A 15,829-nucleotide genomic window follows, 5' to 3' on the forward strand; every position below is an offset into this window, starting at 1 on the left:
TCTGGGAAAGGTATTCAGTGTCACAGTTAAATAAGAGATCAAACAGATAGTTTAGCCCAAGTAGTTAGGACATATTCTAAGAGACCATTCAAGGTGAAATGGCCTGTTAACACCCCTGTAGTCATAGGACAAAAAGGGGAGTTAGTGGGTTACAGATCGTTGTAATAAGCCAGTTTGCCTGTTATAATAAAACACTGGATTTATGGCTTATTGCAACAATATTTAGTCCTGCCATGAGTGCAGGTGACTGGATTGAGCTCTTGAGGTCCCTTCTAGTCCTACAGTTCTATGAATCTATATTTAGATGTGACACTGAGTACTTTTCCCAGACCTAAGGAACAGCTCTGTGGCTATGTTTACACAGCAATGTAAGCCTAAGGTTAGTGGGACTTGAGTCAGCTGACCTGTTTCAGGGAACCCTGGACTTGAGCGTCTACATTCCTTTTTTTTCTTTTTTCTTTTTTTTTTTTTATACCTAGGTTAAGAATTTTCTGACCTGTGCTCAAACCTAGGGCTCTGGCATCCACACTGCAGTGCACAGACCCAAGTCAAAGTAAACATATCCCAAAGTGCCAAGAGCACTCCTCAGCCCCAGTATCTAGCCCTAGGAACGCGGTGCACTGTGGGAAAACCCTACTGCCCACCCTGTTTCCCAACTGTGGTGGTGCTATTGATGGGACTCAGGTGCCCATAAGGAGCCCATGAGTACATAAACTGCATCATTAGCTCCTTTGGTGACCGTCTCAGTAGAATGATGGCAGTTTGAGAAGGCTTTATACTGAACTACCATCCAATCTGAAACTTGGGCTCTCCAGGTCTAGGCTGAGTTACAGTGGCAGAAAAATGCCCATGTGCATCTGGATATCAGTCTCCAGGGCAGTCAAACTATTAAAATGAAACTTTGCGATTCTTAATTTTTAAAATGGGATATTCAATGGAGGGGTTTTTTGTTTGGTTGTTTTTTTATTTATTTTTGTCTGTTTGTTTTGAAGTTTGACATAAAATGAAGGTATCAGAGGAAAAACACAAACTCACACCCCAGCCTGGGTGTTGCTGGCTGCGGAGTGGTGAAGTGCACTCCCAGGGCTTGGGGTGGAGTGTGCTTCAGCTACCCCCGGGGATCAATTATCTCTGCCCCCACCGCACCCCACGAGGCAAGGATAAGGGATCCTCGGAAGGCTGCAGGGAAGTTTTGGGTCTGGTTCCCACTCACTGCCCTCACAGTGCACGCAGCCCAGGTATTCCTGCACATGCAGGAAGGGTAGGAGGGGCCAGAGAGCAGAGCAGGGACCAAGCACCAACCTGCAGGGAGGGACAGTGCCTGAGGTCCCAGTTTAGCACAGCCAGGGGAGGGATGACTTGCAACATCCCTGCAACCAGGAGCCATCTCCCACCTGTCAGCTTTGCTCCCTGCTCTGGGCAAGCTCCATGCAGCAGTGAAGGAGTAGGAAGGGGAAGTATGCTCAGCCAGGCAGTAATGGTACTTCTGGCTGCTGTATTGGCTGCCTGCAGTGCTGCTCCTCTGCCGCCAGGAACTCTGGGATACATCCAGAGGACTTCTGGGCTCTGAATCAAGCTGGGGCCACATGCACACAGGAAAACAGTAGGGCTCAAATGCTAGGTTCCAGCTTAACACGAGCTCAAACCCTTCAGCCCTGGGACCCGGGGGCTTAACCCTAGGTTAGCAAATTTGCAGTGTGGATGCAAGGGGGGTTTGGCTCGATCTTATGCTCAGACCCAGGCTTACATTGCTGTGTTGACATACCGTGTGTAGCTCAAAAGCTTGTCTCTCTCACCAATGGAACCTGATACTAAAAGATACTACCTCACCTACCTTGTCCCTCTAATATCCTGGGACTGACATGGCTACAACACCACTTTTTTTCGTGTGTCAGACTCTATGGCCCCAATTCAGTGTTTTCCCGCCTGGAACATAGGACCGAGGGGTACCAAAGTAGTTTGGTGGGGAGAGCATTGTAATTTGGTCTAGGGCAGGTGTGGTAGCACAGACTTCTCAGCCTCTGATTTGAAATCAGAGTTAAATGCTGTTATTTAATCAACTGTATTGGAATTAATTAACTTTTTAAAGTTTATATAATGTTGAGTTTTTCAAACACCTGTTTTATTGAATAATTAGTTTGTGGATTATTTATTAGATAATGATCTTAGATGGTAGGAACAACGAATCTAAACACTTGGTTATCATTCAGTCCAATTAATTGAAGGGCTCCACATATCTACCACTGTGCAAATGGCTACAATGTTTCTTTCCTTCTAGGAAAGAAATTTGTCCTGGCAAACCCCACAAAAATGGTCACTTTCATGCCATCTTCCATCTCCTCAGACTGTTCACCCACTATTGTAGCAGTCTGGCAGGAAGGGGACTGTGATTGGCTGGAGAAAGGGAGAGGGCATATAGTGACATGAGGGAAAGAAGGGGGATGAAACACATGGAGGTATAATTCTTCACTTCTGCAGTTCTGAGGAGCTTCTCATGGCAGTTGTCTTCCTCTGCTACTTTGTGAAGGAGTAGAGCTCCTGGCAGGGTTTGGGAGTGTGAGGGCTGGTCTACACTATAAACCTATATCAGTATAACTGTGTTGCTCAGGGATGTGAAAAATGCACACCCTGCAGCAACATAGTTATACCAACATAACCCCCCATGTAGACAGTGCTATGTTGATGGTAGCTACCGCCTCTCATGGAGGTGGATTAATTCTCTCCTGTCAGCGTGGAGCATCTTCGTTAAAGTTCTACAGTGGTTTATTTGGTAGTTTGTTCCAATTGGTGCAGCTGCACCTATGCGGCATTTTAAGCGTAGATGTGCTCTGAGATGGTAGTCATTTCCTTTACTTTCTCTAAGGGCACGTCTTCACTAGCAACATTAAAGCGCTGCCATGGCTCTCCCAGTGCTATAAAAGAACCACCTCCAGGAGGGGAATAGCTACCAGTGCTGGGAGTGCGGCTCATGGCACTGGTTCACTGTCTACACTGGCACTTTGCAGCGCTGAAACTTGCAGCACTCGGTGGGGTGTTTTTTCACACCCCTAAGCGAGACAGTTGTAGCGCTGTAAAGTGCCAGTGTAGACAAGCCCTGAGACACTGTTTCAACTCCTGCCACTGTCTGTCCATTCCACATTTTAGGAGCTGTACAAATTGCGATATGATGCCATTCATTTATCACTTCAGCACAGTTCTGTAGAATTCAGTGCAGCTTTGCTACATAAATCAGGAACCTAGCCACATAATTTGAGTCTGTAGTGACTCATAGTGCATTAGCTCTTGCCTTGGTTAAGAGTTTAAAAACTCCTATGACAAACCAAATACGCTGATATTAATTGATCATTAAAACCCTGTGTCATAAAGTGGTATCATACAAACAAACCGTGTTCACTACTGCCTGATTAAGAATCCTATAGCAAAGAATTGTGATGTAACTGAACATGCTTGTAAAGTCATATCTAAACCTCTGTTTGTTACATTAGGAGGAAAAGGAGTTAGGAGAGAAAAGAGCAGCAGAACTCACTCGCCTAACTGGACTGTTTATTCTTAGAAGAACACAAGAGATCATAAACAAATTTCTCCCACCGAAAAAAGAGAGCATACTTTTCTGCCGACCAACAGCCTTGCAGCTTGAACTCTATAGAAAACTGCTTAGTTCTCGAGTTGTTAGATCCTGCCTACAAGGAGTACTAGAAAACAGTCCTCATCTGATATGTATAGGAGCTTTGAAAAAACTCTGCAACCATCCCTGTCTTCTGTTTAAAGCCATAAAGGTATTTACTGTATTTTACTTCAACACAAATAATTAGACAGTGCTACACAATAAAAGTAATTAAAATGAGTTACTGTTAAAAACTGTATCAGTGGAGTTCCACACATGACCTCCCAAAATGATGTGCTTTAGAGCTTTCAAAAAACTTAAACATTAGAAAGTCAGTTTTGTCAGTTTCATTAGGGTGGTGTTATCAAGTACTTCCAGGATTTTTGCTGTAATTTGGTCATTTTCCACCGCTTTGTTACTTTTCACCTTTTGGCTGCAGAGAGGTAGAGGTGGGTTTGACAGAGAGTGTCAATCAAATCTTGGAGCAGTATTTTTGCTGTCTTCTGAGTTACCACCAGGGCATTTGGCTCCCTTTACTGTGCTATAGAACAGGTAAATCCAGTGGCCTTTGAGTTACAGCTGCTCAAGTCCTTGAAGATCCACCCCATCTTTCACATTCCTGACTTCTGATTCCAGCTCTGCCCCTTGGCTCTGGTTGCTGATTCTGGCTCTGATCCTGGGCTCTTATTCCTGCCTACCAACTCCTGCTGTAGCCACTAGGTGTGACTCCTCGTCCAATCATAGAATCATAGAATATAAGGGTTGGAAGGGACCCCAGAAGGTCATCTAGTCCAACCCCCTGCTCGAAGCAGGACCAATTCCCAGTTAAATCATCCCAGCCAGGGCTTTGTCAAGCCTGACCTTAAAAACCTCTAAGGAAGGAGATTCTACCACCTCCCTAGGTAACGCATTCCAGTGTTTCACCACCCTCTTAGTGAAAAAGTTTTTCCTAATATCCAATCTAAACCTCCCCCACTGCAGCTTGAGACCATTACTCCTCGTTCTGTCATCTGATACCATTGAGAACAGTCTAGAGCCATCCTCTTTGGAACCCCCTTTCAGGTAGTTGAAAGCAGCTATCAAATCCCCCCTCATTCTTCTCTTCTGCAGGCTAAACAATCCCAGCTCCCTCAGCCTCTCCTCATAACTCATGTGTTCCAGACCCCTAATCATTTTTGTTGCCCTTCGCTGGACTCTCTCCAATTTATCCACATCCTTCTTGTAGTGTGGGGCCCAAAACTGGACACAGTACTCCAGATGAGGCCTCACCAATGTCGAATAGAGGGGAACGATCACGTCCCTCGATCTGCTCGCTATGCCCCTACTTATACATCCCAAAATGCCATTGGCCTTCTTGGCAACAAGGGCACACTGCTGACTCATATCCAGCTTCTCGTCCACTGTCACCCCTAGGTCCTTTTCCGCAGAACTGCTGCCTAGCCATTCGGTCCCTAGTCTGTAGCTGTGCATTGGGTTCTTCCGTCCTAAGTGCAGGACCCTGCACTTATCCTTATTGAACCTCATCAGATTTCTTTTGGCCCAATCCTCCAATTTGTCTAGGTCCTTCTGTATCCTATCCCTCCCCTCCAGCGTATCTACCACTCCTCCCAGTTTAGTATCATCCGCAAATTTGCTGAGAGTGCAATCCACACCATCCTCCAGATCATTTATGAAGATATTGAACAAAACCGGCCCCAGGACCGACCCTTGGGGCACTCCACTTGATACCGGCTGCCAACTAGACATGGAGCCATTGATAACTACCCGTTGAGCCCGACAATCTAGCCAGCTTTCTACCCACCTTGTAGTGCATTCATCCAGCCCATACTTCCTTAACTTGCTGACAAGAATACTGTGGGAGACCGTGTCAAAAGCTTTGCTGAAGTCAAGAAACAATACATCCACTGCTTTCCCTTCATCCACAGAACCAGTAATCTCATCATAGAAGGCGATTAGATTAGTCAGGCATGACCTTCCCTTGGTGAATCCATGCTGGCTGTTCCTGATCACTTTCCTCTCATACAAGTGCTTCAGGATTGATTCTTTGAGGACCTGCTCCATGATTTTTCCAGGGACTGAAGTGAGGCTGACTGGCCTGTAGTTCCCAGGATCCTCCTTCTTCCCTTTTTTAAAGATTGGCACTACATTAGCCTTTTTCCAGTCATCCGGGACTTCCCCGGTTCGCCACGAGTTTTCAAAGATAATGGCCAATGGCTCTGCAATCACAGCCGCCAGTTTTTGGAAAGCGTTTTTGGAAAGCGTAGGGGTCACTAGGCATGACCACCCATGTCCTGCTCTCTGCCACACACATCATGAAAAGTTACAAAGATAGACAACTTGTTAAAAATAGCAGGCCAAGCAGGGCTCAAAATCAGTTATGATAAAACAAATATCCTTGTAACCCAGATGTCAAGCAGTAATATCACATTAAATGGCAAAAATATCAAGAAAATACATCAGTTCATTTACCTGGGCAGCACCATATTAGCTAATGGAGACCTCAAAAAGAAGGGACATCAAGGAAAGGAATGACACCCACAACATTTACTTAATTCAGCAATGTATGGAAATTAAAGATATACGTCACCAGAACAAAATAGGGAATTTTCAGTTCAGATATAATCTTGGTGCTAACATCCGTTTGTGAGAGCTGGAGATCTACTAAAATGCTTGACAGAAAACTAGAGGTCTTCAAGAAGAAGTGCCTATGAAAATTTCTGGGCATTGGTTGGAAAGACTATTACCAACAAAGAGATCTGAGAAATCACCAACCAGCAGCTCCTTTCCCCCAGGATCAGAAGGAAACGCTGGGCATATTTGGAGCGTATACTCCAGGTGCCAACACAAAGAATCCCACATGAAGCTGTCCAGCAGAAGCCAACTGGTGTGAGAGAAAAATGGTGCCCAATAGAAACTTTATGAAGAACTCTTTGCAGGAAGGGCAGAATAGAAGGTGTCAATGCCATAGTGCAAATGAAAGCAGCAGCAAATGACAGGAATAGAAGAGACTATTTTCCACCCTGTGCACCATCATTGGTATGGGAAGGATCTACTGCTACTAAAGGATAATAGGATAATAAGTAATAGCCAACATGGATTTGTCAAGAACATATCATACCAAATCAACCTAATTTCCTTCTTTGATAGGGTTATTGGCCTAGTGGATGAGGGCAAGCAATAGATATATCTTGTTTTTAGTAAGGCTTTTGACACAGTCCTACATTACATTCTCATAAGCAAACTAGGGAAATGTGTTCTGTATTAAATTGGGTGCAAAACTGGCTGAAAGACCGTACTCAAAGAGCAGTTATCTTTGATTCACTGTCAAAGTGGGAGCACGTATATAAGGGGTGCCTCAGAGCTCTGTCCTGGGTCTGATATGTTTCAACATTTTCAATAATGACTTGGATAATGGAGTGAGAATATGCTTATAAAATTTGCAGATGACACCTCCAAGTACTTTGGAGAACTGAAAATGACCTTGATAAATTGGAGAAATAGTCTGAAATCAATAATATGAAATTGAATAAAGAAAAGTAGAAAGTACTACACTTAGAAAGAAAAAATCAATTGCACAACAACAAAATGGGGAATAACTGGGTAGATGACAGGTTTCAGAGTAGCCACCGTGTTAGTCTGTATCCGCAAAAAGATGATAGAACAGCTGAAAAGGATCTGGGGGTTATAGTGGATCACAAATTGAATATGAGTTGACAATGTGATGCAGTTGCAGAAAAAATGCTAGTATCATTCTGGGGTGTATTAACAGAAGTCTTGTAAGTAAGACGTTGGAAGTAATTTTCCAGCTTTATTCAATACTAGTGAGGCCTCAGCTGGACTACTGTGTCCAGTTTTGGACACCGCACATTTTTCTTAATGTGGATAAATTGGAGGGCAATAAACGTTTAGGAAAACCTGACCTATAGGAAAGGTTAAAAATACTGGACCTGTTTAGTCTTGAGAAAAGTAGACTGAGGGGGAACCTGATAGTCTTCAAAGGCTGTTATAGAGGATGGTGTTCAACTGTTCGCCTTGTCTGCAGATGGTAGGACAAGAAGTAATAGGCTTAATCTGCAGCAAGGGAGAGTTAGGTTAGATATTAGGAAAACCTTTCTAACTATAAGCATAGTTAAGCACTGGAATAGGCTTCCAAGGAAGGTCGTTGAATCCCTGTCATTGGTTTCTAAAAACAGGTTAGACAAACACCTGTCAGGGATGGTGTAGGGCATACTTGGTCCTGCCTCAGCACAGAGGGCTGGACTAGCTGAGCTCTGGAGGTAACTTTCAGCCCTACATTTCTATGATTCCCTCAGTTATCTTACTAAAATGTCAGCTGCAAATGGTATAATTAGATTGACATTAAAATTAACATCCATAGCCTTTAGAGCAGCAGGACCCAAACCTTTGAAGGCTGTGCGCCCCTTACTCCATCTATTCCTCCTCACCTCCCCCCACACACACACACACACCGGGGCTGGGGTGGTGGCCATGGCTCGAGGTAAGGGGGGGCAGGGACAGGGGTAAGGGGGCCAAGGCTGGGGGTGGATCTGGGGCTGGGAACGGGGTCGTGGCCAGGGGCTGAGGCTGGAGGTGGGAGCAGGGGTGGAGCTGCAGCCAGGCTGCGGTAAGGGTCAGGGCTGGGAGCGGAGCCAGGCCGAGGCTGGGAGCTGGGGATGCGGCTGGGGGCACAACCAGAGCAGTAGATGGGGGTGCGGAGGGGCTGGGTGGTGCTCCCTCCCTGTCCCCCATGGGGGCTGGCCCAGACCCTGCCGCATCCCCCCGGACGTTCCTCTACACCCCCCTAGGAGGGTGGGGTATGCCCCACAGTTTGGGGACCTCTTCTTGGGAGTCAACATTAATTGAGATAAATAGAAGAAGTGTAAACCTATTGCAAGAGTGCAAGAGCTATTGTTTCAGTCTGTGTCTATGACTCAGAGAGAATACTATGTTCGTTCAGTAAATTTGCTTCACAACTGTAAATGCTAGAAACTTTTTTTTAACATGAAAGCTTAACTTCTTAGAAATTGGTGGGATGGAGAGAGAGATATAAACACAAGTTGGTTTTATTGCTGTTATTTTTATTACACTGATATAGCTATTGTTAGACTGCAGCTAAGTGATTTTACCATTTTTCCTCTACCCCTTCATTCTGGATCCATTATACCTTTGATAGCTGCTCTTCATCCTCTCAGTTCCTAATCTCTGGTTGGGAAGAGAACAGTTTTCTCAAAAATAAATGCCGTAAAGCTCTGTAATAAGCTGGCACAGAATGAAGCAGGAGCAAACAAAGCATGAGTTTACCTCTCATATGTTTCTGATGTCATGTAACTACTTCTTTTAAATCAGAGAAGCAGGAGTGAGCAGTACTATTTTCTTCCCCATCCTCTATCCAGTTGTAGATGAGACATTAGTCTATAGGGTATAGAATCAAGTTTAATTTTATTATAACAATGGTTTGTAAAAATTGCAGTAGAGCCAATGATGAGAGGTTATCAGCCAGATGGCTTGTTTGTTCATTAAAATCTGTGTGCTGGTTCTTGATCTTGTCTTTCTCTGATGCTTTCTGTAATCATAATGAAAATATTGACAAGCTTTTTTTTTTTTTTAGTACCTTTTCAAAAAGTCATGCAGCTACCACAGATTAATCTTTTTTAATAGGAAAAAGAATGTAATCCAACTTGTGATGAATGTGAGGAATCTAATCTTTATGAAGGTTTAAGAGATATTTTCCCACAAGATTATACCTCCACCACTTTCACTGAAACTGACTCAGGAAAATTACAGGTCCTGGCAAAGCTGTTGGCAGCGATCCGTGAACTCAGCCCTTCTGAAAGGTGAGAGAGAAGAAAGGTAGGAGAGACATATTAGCTACTTTTGAATTTAGATGATCCCTTTGATTTTCCCACTTGCTGTTTTCACACAAACATGATGCCAAAATATTTACCCTTAGGGATCTGTCACTCCCACAGCTACCAAGCATACTTATTCATACGTACATGTATTCTACTCTACAGCTTTGCCTCTTGTTAAAATTATTAACATAGGAATTACAGCTGGTGGACACTTATCCAAGTTTCTGTTTTTGTTATTTCTGGACAGTTATCTGGTTGTTTTCTTTTTCATGCTGAGTTCTACCAACTAAGCAGATGTCTCACACTGAAACTACCGTTCTGTGACATACTGCCTGTTACTTGCATAGACTTTCCAGCACTTTATGTCCCTTCGGGTAATCATTTAATGTGCTCAGTATTTTAAACTGTTCAATAAAATATTTTTTAATTACTAGACTGAGCTCTCTCCCATATAGTCATGTTTATGACTAGCTATCATTCAGGGTTTTCCTTCTACTCCATTTTAGGAGATGTTAGCTGTCTATAAGTTACTTTTCAAAAGAAAATGTCGGGGAGTAGTGTGTCTGTACAAAGGGAGCTGCTGTCTCCTCCTACTGTTAATTGATAGCAGAGGTTTTCAAACTTTGGGGCATGCCTGCCTAGGGGGGCACAAAGGAACATTCAGTGGTGCAAGCAGGGATGCCAGGCAGCTTGGGCATCAGCCCCATGCAGCAGGGCATGGGGAGGAAGCACCACCTCCACACACTATTTTTTCAAATTTTTTGAGCTGAGCCCCTACTTTGAGTTAAAAGAAAAGGAGTACTTGTGGCACCTTAGAGACTAACCAATTTATTTGACCATAAGCTTTCGTGAGCTACAGCTCACTTCATCGGATGCATACTGTGGAAAGTTTAGAAGATCTTATTATATACACACAAAGCATGAAAAAATACCTCCTCCCACCCCACTCTCCTGCTGGTAATAGCTTATCTAAAGTGATCACTCTCCTTACAATGTGTATGATAATCAAGGTGGGCCATTTCCAGCACAAATCCAGGGTTTAACAAGAACGTCTGGGGGGGCGGGGTAGGAAAAAACAAGGGGAAATAGGCTACCTTGCATAATGACTAAGCCACTCCCAGTCTCTATTCAAGCCTAAGTTAATTGTATCCAATTTGCAAATGAATTCCAATTCAGCAGTTTCTCTCTGGAGTCTGGATTTGAAGTTTTTTTGTTGTAAAATAGCGACTTCCATGTCTGTAATCGCGTGACCAGAGAGATTGAAGTGTTCTCCGTCTGGTTTATGAATGTTATAATTCTTGACATCTGATTTGTGTCCATTTACTCTTTTACGTAGAGACTGTCCAGTTTGACCAATGTACATGGCAGAGGGGCATTGCTGGCACATGATGGCATATATCACATTGGTGGATGTGCAGGTGAACGAGGCTCTGATAGTGTGGCTGATGTTATTAGGCCCTGTGATGTTATTTAGTTCTCGTCCCCTAACGCCCCTACTCTACTTGCGCTATATTGATGACATCTTCATCATCTGGACCCATGGAAAAGAAGCCCTTGAGGAATTCCACCATGATTTCAACAATTTCCATCCCACCATCAACCTCAGCCTGGACCAGTCCACACAAGAGATCCACTTCCTGGACACTATGGTGCTAATAAACGATGGTCACATAAACACCACCCTATACCAGAAACCTACTGACCGCTATTCCTACCTACATGCCTCCAGCTTTCACCCTGACCACACCACACGATCCATCGTCTACAGCCAAGCTCTGCGATACAACCGCATTTGCTCCAACCCCTCAGACAGAGACAGACACCTACAAGGTCTCTATCAAGCATTCTTACAACTACAATACCCACCTGCGGAAGTGAAGAAACAGATTGATAGAGCCAGAAGAGTTCCCAGAAGTCACCTATTACAGGACAGGCCTAACAAAGAAAATAACAGAACGCCACTAGCCGTCACCTTCAGCCCCCAACTAAAACCCCTCCAACGCATTATTGAGGATCTACAACCTATCCTGAAGGATGACCCAACACTCTCACAAATCTTGGGAGACACGCCAGTCCTTGCCTACAGACAGCCCCCCAACCTGAAGCAAATACTCACCAGCAACCACATATCACACAACAGAACCACTAACCCACGAACCTATCCTTGCAACAAAGCCCGTTGCCAACTGTGCCCACATATCTATTCAGGGGACACCATCACAGGGCCTAATAACATCAGCCACACTATCAGAGCCTCGTTCACCTGCACATCCACCAGTGTGATATATGCCATCATGTGCCAGCAATGCCCCTCTGCCATGTACATTGGTCAAACTGGACAGTCTCTACGTAAAAGAGTAAATGGACACAAATCAGATGTCAAGAATTATAACATTCATAAACCAGTCGGAGAACACTTCAATCTCTCTGGTCACGCGATTACAGACATGAAAGTCGCTATTTACAACAAAAAAACTTCAAATCCAGACTCCAGCGAGAAACTGCTGAATTGGAATTCATTTGCAAATTGGATACAATTAACTTAGACTTGAATAGAGACTGGGAATGGCTTAGTCATTATGCAAGGTAGCCTATTTCCCCTTGTTTTTTCCTACCCCGCCCCCCCAGACGTTCTTGTTAAACCCTGGATTTGTGCTGGAAATGGCCCACCTTGATTATCATACACAATGTAAGGAGAGTGGTCACTTTGGATAAGCTATTACCAGCAGGAGAGTGAGTTTGTGTGTGTGTGGGGGGGGGGGGGTGAGAAAACCTGGATTTGTGTTGGACATGGCCCACCTTGATTACCATACACATTGTAAGGAGAGTGATCACTTTAGATAAGCTATTACCAGCAGGAGAGTGGGGTGGGAGGAGGTATTTTTTCATGCTTTGTGAGTATATAATAAGATCTTCTAAACTTTCCACAGTATGCATCCGATGAAGTGAGCTGTAGCTCACGAAAGCTTATGCTCAAATAAATTGGTTAGTCTCTAAGGTGCCACAAGTACTCCTTTTCTTTTTGCGAATACAGACTAACACAGCTGTTATGCTGATACTTTGAATTATAATTTTTGGTTGTGTGCCCCCCCCAACCCTGACAGGGTAGGTGGCCCACTGAGGTGAGTCGGGGATGGAGGTGGTTCTCCCTCCCTGAGCCCCACCATGTGGGGCTGGCCCAAGCCATCTGGCCTTGCCACCTCCCCCCCGAATATTCTGCTATGCCGCCCTAGTGGGGCGTGCACCCCAGTTTGAAAACCTTTAAAAGCTGTTGCTAAATGGAAGGCAGAAACCTGGGGCGCATGCGTAATATGTAATCTGCCCCCACATGCCCCTCTACCCCCCATGTTGCCTCTGTCTATCTCAGACAGGTACACGGTAGACTACATTATTTGGAAAGGGGTACGCAGCCTAAAAAGTTTGAAACCCACTGATTTACAGCTTGTGCGGAGGCATCACTTTGTGACAAGTCTTACTGCTTCAGTTAGACCTCTTCCCCCTTCCCCATTTAGTACAATCTTCCCCAGAGATTAAAGGGGAAGTTTGTGAATCTCTGAAACCAAGTGATTCTGGAGTAGGGTGACCAGATAGCAATTGTGAAAAAACGGGACGGAGGGTGGGAGATTATAGGTGTCTATATAAGAAAAAGCCCCAAAAAACAGGACTGTCCCTATAAAAATGGGACATCTGGTCACCCTATTATGGAATAATAAGTGTATCAGATAAAACATTGATGTAGTAGAAGTAAGTGGGAGATCAATAGCTCAAAAGACCTGGAGACCAGTTTACCAGAAATATCTGTAATATTTACAAAGTCATTTGCCCTCCTTTTTCCCTCATCCCATTTTATCCAAACCCCAGCTTGGGGAGGAGGAATTTTCTTCAGATGAATGTCCCCATTTAGCTCATCTGTAATTCTCCTACTCAGAAATCTCTCAAATTGTGTGGTGATGTTCACAGTAGCTTTTTCTTTAAGTGGAGCCACATACAGGTGCATATAGTTCCTCTTACGAGACCTAGTTTGTGTAAGTAGAAATTTTATAATCCAGTCTCTGTGCTTGGTCCTGTTTGTACATTAAGCAAAATCCTGTTGAAAAAATAACTTTAATAATTTATTTGAATGCTTCACAGTAGGTCTGACATGTCTTTATTTGCAATGTCAAATATTTCATTTTTAAAGAGAGGTGAGTAAAGTCAGGCTGATGTGCAATTTTTGTCTGAGTTGTGATTTGATTTCTTCAGTTGTCTACAATAAATAAATATAATGCTTCATTAGATTTAACTACTTATGCACAACATAACAAGTTCTTTGTTTCTCTGATTGACAGAATTGTGTTGGTATCTAATTATACACAGACATTGAATATTTTGCAAGAGATGTGCAAACATTATGGATACTCTTATACAAGACTCGATGGACACACTCCTGTCTCCCAGAGGCAACAGATTGTGGATAGTTTTAATAATAAATTCCGTTCAGCGTTTATCTTTTTGCTGAGTTCGAAGGCTGGCGGTGTAGGTCTGAACCTTGTTGGAGCATCTCATTTAATTTTGTATGACATTGACTGGAATCCAGCCACAGATATTCAGGTTTGATACAGTTATGTGTATCAGGGACGGGATGTGGACCAAATGGGGTTTTAATTGATGAGGAGATAGATTCTAAAATGTCAGACCTTAAATCTCTCACTGGTCCATTATTGAATATTGCTCAGCCTGCATCTAGACAAGTGTAGTTATGTGGGGAAGGAGAATGTTTAAATTAGCTTTGTCTCCATATCAGAAACACATCTGAAGGATTTTCCATGCAACTTTATCCATATCGATCAGCTGTTGGGTCTCTTTTTGTATTGTGACATTCAGCCAGGAGATGCTTGTCTCTAGTTTGAATATTCAGGGTAAAATTAAATTAGAACAGCTGATTGGGATAAACAAGGAGCATAAAGTGTAGGGGAATAAATCTCTGGTCTCCCTGGAGGGGTTTCTTATAAGGCCCAGTCTTCTGTTGACTTTGATTTTCTAGTAGAATGGCCATCATCTCTTTCTTATGTTTCCCAAAAGAAAATGAAATTAAAACTGATCATTTTGTGTGGTGTGTGCTGGTGAAGAGGGAACTCAGCTACATCTGAGCTAAGGGGGGGGGGGGGGTCCTGAGTAGCATGAAGAAAGGGACAAAATCAAATGGCAGCAGATGTTACAAAAAAAAAAAATAAAGTTACTGCTATTCTTGTAATGATTGTGGTAGCTCTGTGGGTATTGTTTTATCTGGCATAAGAGTGCTTGGATAAAACTTTTTTTTAACAAATTTTAAATGTCTTTAAAAAGAATTTCTTACAATTTCAATAAATCGCCTCAGATTGTACAATAATGGTAATTGCCTATCACCTGCATGGAACTCAGAGGCTTTGCTCTTGTTCCTGATCTTCATCAGCACCATCATGTGGTCACTTGTCGTATTGCTTGAAACACAGTCTAGTAAAATCAGCCACAAATATTACAGCTTGCTAAATATTGAAACTTGTGCTTTGTGCACATATGCTGAATATGTACTTGTAACCCTTAAACTGTTGCCAAAAATTCACTTAAGTGGACGCTGTCAAGTAATTTTTTTAGATTTAAAGGTTTTGTGCAAAAACTGATTTTCCAAACCCAACTGAAATGGATGTTTTCACTGTTTTTATAAATATTGAAAAAAAGTATTGGGGGGAGGAACTTAAACGCCTGTGCAGTGTTAGAAACCTAAATCCAATAGAGTCATGCTAATACCTGAAAACCACAAGTGAAACTAGGGCTAGCAGAAATGAAATTTCATGTGGTAATCTAGGCAAGGTGAGAGGCAGAGAGTAAATGTTAGAAGCAAATTAGATTTTAAAAATTTTTCAGATTTAATAACCTAAGATTTAATAGTAATACAGATAAAATTTTCCAAAAAATTGTCTTTATTTTGACAGTGTCCCTTTAAGGAGCTAGCAAGTGCTAAGAACTTGATTAGAAAAGAATAAACGTTTTAGCTAATGTTCTTTGTGTAATGAGAGTTCAAATAACATCATTACCTTTTTATCTTCTTTAGGCAATGGCCAGGGTGTGGAGAGATGGTCAGAAACACACTGTGCATATTTACAGACTGCTAACTACAGGTCAGAAATATTATAAATGTAAATGCTACTCTAACATAGGCTGGAGGGAGGCAAATCTTGGCAAGTATAAGAAGAGGGTGGGGAACTTTTGGAAATCGCATAAACATATGGCTTGGCTTTGCTTTGCTTTGCTTATACTGGCATTAGAAAAGGTTCAGAGAAGGGCAACTAAAATGATTAGGGGTTTGGAACGGGTCCCATATGAGGAGAGATTAAAGAGGCTAGGACTTTTCAGC

General features: G+C 43.0%; 1 protein-coding gene across 2 annotated transcripts in view; it reads left to right on the plus strand.

Moving 5' to 3' along the window:
• The window catches only part of RAD54B (RAD54 homolog B), a 124,060-nt gene that overhangs the window by 102,522 nt on the left and 5,709 nt on the right, over positions 1-15,829 (plus strand). For both annotated transcript variants that reach the window (XM_048841216.2, XM_048841217.2), the window contains exons 10-13: positions 3,486-3,776; positions 9,263-9,438; positions 13,785-14,046; positions 15,527-15,593. In XM_048841216.2, the coding sequence (XP_048697173.2) occupies positions 3,486-3,776; positions 9,263-9,438; positions 13,785-14,046; positions 15,527-15,593 (796 nt within the window). The remainder of the gene's footprint in view (positions 1-3,485; positions 3,777-9,262; positions 9,439-13,784; positions 14,047-15,526; positions 15,594-15,829) is intronic.

Source organism: Caretta caretta, chromosome 2 (genome assembly GCF_965140235.1).
Source record: "Caretta caretta isolate rCarCar2 chromosome 2, rCarCar1.hap1, whole genome shotgun sequence".
Taxonomy (NCBI): domain Eukaryota; kingdom Metazoa; phylum Chordata; order Testudines; family Cheloniidae; genus Caretta; species Caretta caretta.